General features: G+C 40.3%; 1 protein-coding gene across 2 annotated transcripts; it reads right to left on the reverse strand.

Annotated features, from left to right (window-relative positions):
* On the reverse strand, nucleotides 1-11,004 carry LOC119893459 (guanine nucleotide-binding protein G(i) subunit alpha-1). Of its 2 annotated transcripts, XM_038705640.1 has the most exons (10): nucleotides 10,764-11,004; nucleotides 10,547-10,675; nucleotides 6,961-7,003; nucleotides 6,084-6,225; nucleotides 4,379-4,536; nucleotides 4,141-4,269; nucleotides 2,451-2,580; nucleotides 2,190-2,343; nucleotides 1,190-1,382; nucleotides 1-1,084 (listed from the first exon to the last, which is right to left on the reverse strand). In XM_038705640.1, the coding sequence occupies exons 2-9, from the start codon at nucleotides 10,662-10,664 to the stop codon at nucleotides 1,192-1,194; spliced, it is 1,065 nt and encodes a 354-aa protein (XP_038561568.1). In that variant the 5' UTR covers nucleotides 10,665-10,675; nucleotides 10,764-11,004; the 3' UTR covers nucleotides 1-1,084; nucleotides 1,190-1,191. The 2 variants fall into 2 exon arrangements, with proteins under 2 accessions (XP_038561568.1, XP_038561567.1); XM_038705639.1 differs by having other exon boundaries at nucleotides 10,547-11,003.

Here is an 11,004-nt window from a genome sequence, read left to right on the forward strand (position 1 = left end):
TGTTTATTGCATAAGTTGCCATGGTTTTACCACTGCATCTCTTTTATTAGCAAAATCATGGAGATTAGTCCACTAATGTGCCCATCCAATGAAAACAGAGGGTTGGGGTCTCGGGGGGGGGGGGGGGTATGTAACTTCAAACCATCACAGATCATAATCAATAACAGTGCACTTGTACTCAGCCACCTGTCTGTCTATGCACTGAACACAGATCTACATGTGGTCCTACTGTCTGCTACAAGGCCGCCATTGGCATCCTCTTTTCAAAGCTTCTCTTTACTTTGTTTCAACCAGGAATGTTACAGTTTGTAGCGGTGCATCCACAACGTGCACTCATTAATTAGAAGAGAATAGCTTCTTTTGGTCGCTTAGAAAAATAAAACTTTGAAAGAGGATGACAAGTAGAGGAATAAAGTCCCTTTGTTTTATATTGTGCACACTCTCACACACACTCACACACTCAATCACAACAAAGCTCCCACTCGCAGCACACATGCAAACCACACATCCGAAAAAGGTTTACACACAGCTCTCACAGTATGTCAGAGTCAGAGTGAATTGGTCTACAGAGTGATGTGGTCTTGCTTGGTTTGTCCAAGGAGGCAAAAAAAAAAAAATGATGCGACAATAAAATAACCAGAAAGAAATGGATAATATGGACTCGGGGAGGCTTGTGAAGCATTCAATGGTAACATCTACATAAACCTCTAACATCTAACTCAACAAAAATAAAACACTGCAACTAAGGCATGCAAGGCACAAGCACCTACAAACGAAAAGACAAAGTGTTCATTCATGGACAAAAAAATGTCAAGGCCCCCCTTTTTATATAAAAATTTAAAATAATGATAATATGGTAAAACGAGCACATTTTAAAAACTGTGAAAAATCCCCGGCCATAGACATACAACGGTACAAATACTTTACACAAAATGTTTTTTCCTACACACCGTCTTTAAAACTTTTAGAGATGAACATAAGTTAATAAGAGGTTAAAAGTGACATTCTCAGCAGGGTCCATGAAGTTCCCTCCAGTCAGAGTCCCCTTGAATTAAGTCACTATGTAAGCCGGCCACCAGGTTGCCTGAACAGAAGACGACAAAGACACTATGATTAGAGGACAAAAATGTGACAGACCAGACCGCACACCACTGTCTGTCCGGCTCGTTCTTCAAGCTGCAGGCGTTACCTTTAGAAAAGGCCGCAGTCCTTCAGGTTGTTCTTGATGATGACGTCAGTGACGGCATCGAACACAAACTGCACGTTCTTGGTGTCGGTGGCACAGGTGAAGTGGGTGTAGATCTCCTTGGTGTCCTTTCTTTTGTTCAGGTCCTCAAACTGGCACTGAATGTAAGCTGCTGCCTCCTCGTAGGTGTTGGAGCCTGGGGGGGCACACCATTGTAAAATGGCCAAATAAAATGCGCCGTATTTGTATAGCGCCTTTCTAGTCTTTTTGACCACTCAAAACACTTTTTACACTACATCTGCATTCACACACATTCATACTCTGAGCCTAAGTGCTCAAACTAAACTAATGTGGAGAGCTTGTTTGTCTTTTACTCTTACAGAATTTGTGTCGAATTAGCTTAGATTTTAATAATCTGTGAAATACGACCATCAATAAATACTGGTGAACCTGACAAGGACACATTGTTAAACATAAAGCAGCCCACACAGTTCAGGAGCAGAGCAGAGGAAAATAAATACATATCTCTGTCATCCATAGAGACTGTCACGCCTTTGAGTGGCAACAAGGAGCTGCCTGTTTGAAAAATGGATCACTGAATGTGAGCGAGTATGTTTTGGACCTCACAGTCTGAAAACCAGACGCCTGTGTAGATTTCTGTGTTTATAGCGTTATACAAATCATATGTTTGTACAAAAATGACTTTAGACTGCATGTTGCTTTCAACTTTTCATTGTCAGGCTCCTTGGGTCAAATCCTCCGAGGCCTTTAAGACCTGCATTGCAATTTATGATTCAAATTACCTTGTTTAATTCATTTGTAACTAATTTTTTTAAAGATTTAAGGACTGGCAGGCGACCCTACTGATAAGCTCAATGTGGTCACTTAAAAACTCCAGATATACCGGATTGGTTTACAAACAACACTAACACACAAAGTACAGTATTTGCAGGTGCAACACACATGCTCTACATACAAGTGTTTCTATAAGCGTCTCTCTTACCTGCATATTCTGGGTAGCAGATTGTGAGGGGGCTCTTTTTGATCTTTTCCTCAAACAGGTCTTTCTTGTTGAGGAAGAGGATGATGGAGGTGTCCGTGAACCACTTGTTGTTGCAGATGGAGTCGAACAGCTTCATGCTCTCGTGCATTCGATTCTAAATGGGAGGAGAGAGACACGCAATGGTATCCAACCAGAGAAGCTGCACAAACCGAATTTAAAAAATGACATCAGGGTATTTAAAATGGTCAGAAGAGGTCTTACCATCTCCTCGTCCTCAGCCAGCACCAGGTCATAGTCACTCAGAGCTACACAGAAGATGATGGCGGTGACGCCCTCAAAACAATGGATCCACTTCTTCCTCTCGGATCTCTGTCCACCTACATCAAACATTCTGCAGAGATCACAGACACACACTGTTCAGTAAAACACCACACTAATATCCACTCATCAAGGTGTATCTCAACTTTGACTCTTCATCCTGTCAGTCATTAATCATAATTCCATATTTCCCTGTAGCCATGGTGTATCATTAGGAAGACCCTTGGACTCAAACAGGGGTAGGCAATTATTTCAGAAGCATTTTTTGTTATATTTGTTGAAATTCTCTTCTCATCCTGACAGCTGAATCAAAATGCACTGAAGCTGCTGGCTGCTGCAGGACTGCAAGTATGGCTGCTCGATTATGGCAAAAAATAATCACAATAATTTTGGTCATAATTGAAATCACAATTATTAACACAATTACTGATTGATTTAGGAAACATCTTGAATTTATTGAACTTTTAAAATTGAATGCTTTATGCATTATCCAAAATAGCCAATGAAATAAGAAATAGTAATCAAATATAATTAACTTTAAACAGCAAAAAAAAAAAAAAAAAAAAGGAGTCATTCAGCTTACTTTCTAGTTCTGTTGTTGTAATGTTAGCAACAGGAGAGGTGTATCGCTGTCTGGAGCTGCTGTGTTGTTCTGGGACCATCTCGCCCTCTGTTTACTTTGCAGCAGCAAGTAGCAACAGTTTGCTAACCCACAACCTAGCTAACATTAGTTAACGTTACATGCTGTGTCGTTGTTCACTCTATGTCATTGTATTTGTCCTGGTGTTGGATTTCTCCACAATTGCTTACCCCACCTTTATGATGCAAAGAAAAAGCATGAGTTCATAATATTTAATTGAATTTACAGAATGTTCTATAACGGGATATGTATTGTTAGTGGGATATGAATTTTAGTCATTTCGCACAGCCCTAGCTCGAGCTGAAGTAAACAAGCCGACTCAGAGGGAGTTTGGACTTTTAGGGAAAATGGTGATTAAATTTTTGATTAATTGCACAGCCCCAACTGTAAGCACTACCAATCATTACATTCGGTTCGGATGCAAACATAATTTTCAGTCCACACTTCTGCAATAGCTGTTGCTATGAGCAGTTAACATTTTTAACACTCAATATAAGAGTTATTTGAAGATGGACTTTGGGGTTACATTTTTCTAAAAATGTATTTAATTTTTATTTTACATATTTTTTGGACTGCAACCTGCACCAGGCACCACCACAATGAAGGCAAGATGAGAGAAGGTGAAAGCGTTTGGTGAATAAAACACGGTGTACAGAGGAGAGCTGTGCAACATATTTCGATTTAAAATTTACATTGTCTTTTAACAACATCTCATCCACACTTGTCGCCATTTTCTGATGTTATTTTTCATGAATAGCTACGCAGGAAAGTGACATCTTAATGCCACCTTAATGCCACTCTGACTGGTCAACTGTTTCTTTATCCCACTGAAACAGCTGTCAATGAGAACTACACCAGACCTGTTTGAATCACTGAACAAATCTGATATGTGGGCGGTGATTCAGAGGTGTGGAACCAGACTAGAAGAGAGCACCCCTAGTCATGATGTAAATTCAGTTAAGTGACTGGACAAACTGTGGCGGTTGTACTCACTTGAAGTGCAGGTCCTTGAAAGTGAAGTGCGTTTCCACAATACCAGTAGTTTTGACTCTGGTCCTCAGCACATCCTGTTGGGTGGGCACATAAGCTCCGTGGGATATCCTGTCCAAGTCATTCAGGTAGCTGTGGGAAGAGACAGAAAGAGAGAGGTGGACACCAAGAATTAGGATCATTCTGCCAAGTACAGTCCCACACTACTTCCTGTGTGTAGGTGTCAGTGCAGCCAACTCACTATGCTGCCGAGTCGTTGAGCTGGTACTCTCGGGAGCGGCTGAAGCAGGCCTGAACTCCTCCGTCTTTCCACAGCCGCTGGATGACCCCAGCTAGTTCGCCTGTCATAAAGCCTTCTTCTGCTGAACCCGCAAGGACGAACAGCTGCCGTGCATCATCCTGACGAGACAAAACGCTTCCGATAAAAGTCATAAGCAAGAATTGTTTAAATATAAATATTAGTTTAGTTTAGCTAGGGATGTGTATTTTCCAGCTGCGCAGTTCTTTACAAAATATTGAGACTCCGAAGATGAATAATGTTTACAGTGCATTTAATATCAAAAGAAACAAGACTAATGCTGCCCACACATACACAATGGATAACTGGGCTGATTTTGGGCCCGATTCGCCCCTCCTGACAATCGCGGGTGCGTTCCCGATTGGAACAGATCATCGGCCCTAATAATCCTGTCCCACAATTTTACAGACATAATCTTAAGGTTGCTGACTCCCCGAATTGTGCTTTTGTTTGCGCTATAAAATGTATAAGCCATGCTAATTCCTTCTTCTCAGCATCAAGTTCTTCCACAGTTTAATTATCTTTTGTTGTATTTCTGCACAAAACATAGAAAACACACGTGCAACTAGCGGTCTCCATGTTTGTTTATGTCTGAAGTCAAGTTGGATCCCGTGGGTTTCTGAAATCATTTAATATAAACACCATGTGCATGGTCCTGCGTCTTGACTGAATTGTTTGGTGTGCATTCTTATATATAAAATATCTAAAAATCGGTTAATTGTTATGCATGTCGTATCCCACGTTTTTAAAATCCTCCACCAGGCATTAGGAGCATTGTCTTGTCTAAATGTGTTGCATCATGGCAAAGTTACATCTATCTCTAATAATGTTATTAATCCTAACTGACTGAATTTGGACTAAATAAGGGGCAGTCATTTTTCATAACATCACAGTAAAACCTCTCCGATATACATGCCTGTTTGGAAACAATGTAAGTAATGAATTAAAAATGGCAAATTAGCTGTCGCTCTTTCAGCCTTAACACATAAAAAAATTTTCAGTTCAAAAGCTACAGTGTCTTAAGAAGGTTAGTGGCCAAAAGTTGACATCTGTAAGAGCATAAAAACACGAAAGAAAAGCTTTGGGTGCAAAATTGGTCACGTTGACAGAGCCAGGCCAGTCACGCTGAGCCAATGACTAAGACTCTTGTTATGCCAGGAAAGAAAAAAAAAATAATAATAAAAAAAAAACAGATTTACAAAATGTAACAAGAGGCTGTTCAGAAAAAATACACAGCAGTCTATTTTTCAACATGAGGTAATAATATACACTTATCCACACCAATGAGCACAAAGTCTCCTAAAGTCAGGGACAACACGAATGCTGCTGATTATTAAGTGTGAAACTTATTCTTGTTGACTGGCAGCATGAACATGCACTTGAAATGTCCTGGTCAGCAGCACAGCAGGGTGTTCGTATCAACCGAAGGACACATAGACAGCTCTCGTGTCTGCTTTAATGAAGCGTTTTGAATGTGATACTAAACCACTACCAGCTCTATCTGACCTGCTGCACAGGAGGCAGTGAGAAGAAAATTGCCAGGTAGGGAAGGGTGAAATATGACTAAGTAGTTGTTGCCCTTACAGCACCAAGCTATATATTTTCACAGAAATACAACCTGTAATGTCCCCAGAAAAACTTCACTCACCGCTCTGGCTGCATCGGCAAAGTCAATCTTGAGGCGCCCCATAGCTCTGATGATGGCAATAATGGACTGGATGGTGTTGCTGTAGACCACGGCCTTGTACTGCTTACACTCCTCCTCTGAGTAGCCCGCTTCATGGATGATCCTGACAGACAAAGAGAGGACATTAGCACTTATCTCCAAGTAGCTTTTTCATGGATTTGTCATCCAATAAATTATAGGCAAAAAATGGCAAACTTTACTCTCAAACTGAGAAGTGTTTTGCATCCTCAAATCTAATTCAACGAATAAAGATTATAATTTGAGCTATTTTCTGAAAGATAGATGATTTGTTTTATTATTAACCATTTTAAATGTATTTTAATTGTTTTAGAGACTGAGACTTTAATTGTTTAAGTTACTTGAAGTAATGAGTCATATTGAAAAGGTTTTCCACCCAAGTATACCTAGCAAGACTAAATACTCATACGCAAAGCTTCACCTTAAAAAATTACAGAGAATAATGAGAATAAAGTTATTCAACATAAAACTTGCACGTGATGATGATTATTAGGTGGCCGATATCTCAAGTTACTGCTAACTGTAGAGTAAAATACTGAGTGTCCATAAATATCAGGTAACAGTGAATGATTGAACAAGTGAATGGGTTCACACAAAGTTAATAAGTGTCCATCTGTTGATTACCAATAATCACAGATGTGTCAGGTGACCTGGTGCACATACTGTCAAGTGTCACGTACGCTCTATGTATTCTGAGGTCAATCAAACGAACTAAAACACTGCTCTGTGCTCTAGGTGACTCTCTGAACAAACAATACTTGTAAATGTAACCGGCATGATCGGTGTGTTGTTAAATGTGATGTTGACCATCCACACTTACTTCATCTGTTTAACAATTGTACTTTTCCCAGACTCTCCAGCACCTGAAACAGAGCAGTCGATACAGTTACATGACATTCATTATTTTAAAGTATACATCAAAGACAAGTAGGCACAGTGTTGACAAAATGCCCCAAAAGCAAGCACAAGTTAATTGCTGACTTGTGTGTGATATAAAACACACCACATCATGCATAAACAGCTGAATGAAGGGTTTGTTCTGACATGCAGCTTTGTTTATCTGTGTGGCACCAAAATACTTGAATGGATCATTCTGGTTTAAATTCATGCCAGTTGTCATGGCCTCTCTTGTAATTGCACTGTGTGAGCAAACATATCCATACTTCAAAACAGACATGCAAATCATAGTAAAATGAAGCTTTCATTTTTGTCATAGGTTATGTTTTATTGCTCTGTTTCCCATTCAATGGTGCGTGGCAAAGGTAACCAGATAAGAAAACAACAATAGTCCCTCAAAAAAAAGGGGTCACATTATCACACTTTTTGTAGACACTCTTTGTCAGCTTGGGACGGTTCTTTAAAGCTATATTGGTTGTATTTTCACAGAAATTTCCATTATTCTGCAAAATTAGAATGAGGATTGTTTTCACTTTAACCCAAAACTAGATACAATATTCAATAGTCACTGTGCAGTCAAAACAAAACAACATATAAATATATAAAGTGCTAAATTAGTGGGATGTAATGGCAGCTTATACCCCATACCCAAAACAAAAGACAAATCACAGTCAAATACACATAACTATTTACCAATTAATTAGCTATTAACTTTAACCTGCAACACATCAGAGGTTACCCTGTCACAGAATGCAGCGAGAAGTGCCAAAGTCCCAGTTTAGCCGGGTCAATTGGATTAATCAACTGGATCCTCTCGTCAATGAGATTATAAACAGCTTAAAAATCCCTGGGTTAGATACTCATGATGCATCAGACTGTCTGGACTCTAAGCTGTCAGATGCATCTCATGTGGACAATTTCATCTGTGTGAGACCGCTATGTGATGCAGTATGATTTCATCACAGCCTTAAAAAGAAATATGAGAAAGTTAACAACCATATAATGGTGTAAATCCGTGATCCATTTGAATCAGCCAAGGAATTGCTTGGTGCATAATCTCTCTCATAGTTCTCCCGCTACCTCTGAGAAACAGGCGTGTTTTCAGGTGAGCACACAACATTTTAATTACCATATCTCTGCAGGGACTCTCAGCTCCCCAGTGAGCAGAACTGTTCACCAATTCACCGTCCCATATGATAAACAGCCATGCACCACACAGCTAATATTACTGCAAACATTAAAACACTTAAATTTAATTTCCAAACACACACACACACACACACACACACACCTCAATGAGCTGCTGAAATTGAAGGGATTAACGGATGGCAATTACAGGGGGAAAAAGTGAAAGAGGCAAAATGGTTTGGGTTTAATCACTAAGCTAGGATATTTGATGGGGCAACACTGGCTGGACCAGGGAACACACATTCCCCTTAGGTCACATGAGATGCAGATGTCTCCCCAGCGAACAATAAACACTACGCCTGCATCTCTTCTGTGCTGCCTTTTCTGCTACTGTAGATGAAAACGCCGCAACACATAAAGATCAATCTTTATTATTTGCATTTGCGAGTGCACAAACAGTCCTCCCACTCAGAACACTCGTCGCAAGAGCATGTCATTTGCAGATTACTGAATTAATGCAAACACCCCCGGTGGGAAGCGCGACAGAGTAGCTGCAATAAGCATGTATGGAAAGCTGCAGCTCTCTCTGTCTTGCTCAGAAACACACAGAATAAACACACATCCAACGTCGCAAATGTAGAAGTGAAATACATCCATGTGTTTAAAGACATATGGTAATTTCTCCATCAGACAACAAACCCACAAACTAATCCCAGACATCTCATGCAGGTGCTTGTGGGAACAGAACCCCCCACAAACATGAAGATTCAAATCAGGTCCCTCTCAAATGACGCACAAACATACAAAACCCGATTGCTGTAGCTTTTATGTACAGTAGCTGTGATTCTGGTGAAATCATGCGTCTGAAAAATAGAACTGTGATGACACAGAGATCTAAATTAAACCCAAAAAATGCAGATTACTGTTTTTTGAAACAGCTTGTACGCTGCATGGCCCAGGCAGACATCCAGTTAGCATGCACTAGCTGTCTCTGTTGTGTGTATACAGTTGACACAGATGTGTATTGTGATCTGCCAGGGTGCATAGGTTGCTATGCAACCTTTTGCCCGTCTTTTACTGACTGTGACCGCCAGTCGTGGCCATCAAGCTACCAGTAATAGGGAGAACTGAGAGAGCAGGTGTAGCAGTTTTCCTTGAAACAATTCCAGATAAAACTGTGAGTGTAATACTGATATAGGTGAAAATGGATATCACCTGGAAGATTACTTATTGTTACATCCTACTATGACTTGAATGTTGTCACTTAACTTAAAGGCTGCATTACAGTTCAGTGATAGGATTTTCTGAACATAGTTGCCAGTTGTATCTGACTGAAGTGGGAGAGAAAGCCTCTGCCTGCTCTACCACCATATTCAAATATCAATGATTCTCCCTCAGACACACCATCTATATTCCCAATTTAAAAGGATAAAATCCGAGTATGAAATCACCATTAGTCTTAGACAAATCATGACATTAATAATAAAGGGTATAGATTAAAAACATTGCTTATTTCCTTCGAGGTCTAGAGTTTGCAGAAACTTCTAGTTGTGCAGGATAGTTTGCATTACCCCTAAACCCACCACTACATTAAGTAATATTCCCACAAACACCAACTTTAACGTCGTATGAACGGACATTTATTTAAAATCCGTTAAATAACATTAGCTAGTCTCCTCCAGTTTTGCAGATTAACGTTAAATTAGTAGACTGTAGAGTCAACCGGCCTGAAGTACGTTAGTGTTTATATTCTGCGAAACAGGAATAAAGCTAACGTTACTAGCTTCTAAATTGTAATTTTACAAAAAAGGCAATCTGTAACACTAACAGCGACAGTATAAACATTTCAGACTGGCAGACCTGTTGAGAAATAACATCGCAGACTTTGCTTTAGGTTACGCTTTCTGTAAACTAATCCGCGTTAGGGCGCTAACTAGCTAAGCTGCTAATTGCTTAGCTAAATTATCTTATTGACTTAGCAGCTCCGGTGGGAACAAAACTAACCGCACAGACAACTGATTACCAATGTGAGGACTGAGATAATTTGATTCGCTGAGAAGAAAAACAAAGAAAGAAAAGTCCAGCAACTAACGTTAACGTTACAACTTTATAGCTAACTGCATGGCCACCGTGCAATTCATACAACTTAACGTTAAAACCCCAAAATGTCTCAAACTGTTACCATTTGTTTGATTTAACCCCGTTAAGTTATTATTTGACTTTACGCAGCTGTTACATATTACACCTTTAATTATACTTATACACACACACATTTTAATATGTAACGGTTGGTTAACGTTATACAATTAAAGCACACGGTGGGCTAGGAAAGGTTCCTCCTCTCCAGCAAATAGCCCGAGCCCTCCGTCCATCTCGCTTACCGAGCAGCAGCAGCTTCACCTCCCGGGCTGCCTTTTCTCCGTCGTCCCGCAGATTCCTGTCGATCATCTTGCTCCGCTCCTGCGCCGCCTTGTCGTCCGTGCTCAGAGTACATCCCATCTTCTTCTAACCTGACCACCGAATAAATTAAATTTCAAATAAAAGATGTAGACTACAACACAACTTTTAACTAGGAGTGCAACGGCATGCAAAAGCTACCGAGCTAGCATCCAGCGAGAAGGAGGAGGCAGTTTGTCTATCCAACACTTGAGATTCAAACACGCCTCACCAAGACAAATGTCTAATACTAATTAACCACAAAGAGCAGCTTTCACGATAGCTGGCTCCGCGGCTTGCTCTTCAACTACTCGAAGGGGCCGAGCACAGCCAGTATCTTTCACAGGAGGAAGGGAGTCGACCGCAGCATCTGCGTCTCAAAATCTTCGCTTCCTGTTCCTCG

Source organism: Micropterus salmoides, unplaced genomic scaffold, assembly GCF_014851395.1.
Source record: "Micropterus salmoides isolate LMB-PRFRI ecotype aquatic unplaced genomic scaffold, ASM1485139v1 Ms_hic_scaffold_8, whole genome shotgun sequence".
NCBI classification, from domain to species: Eukaryota; Metazoa; Chordata; class Actinopteri; order Centrarchiformes; family Centrarchidae; genus Micropterus; species Micropterus salmoides.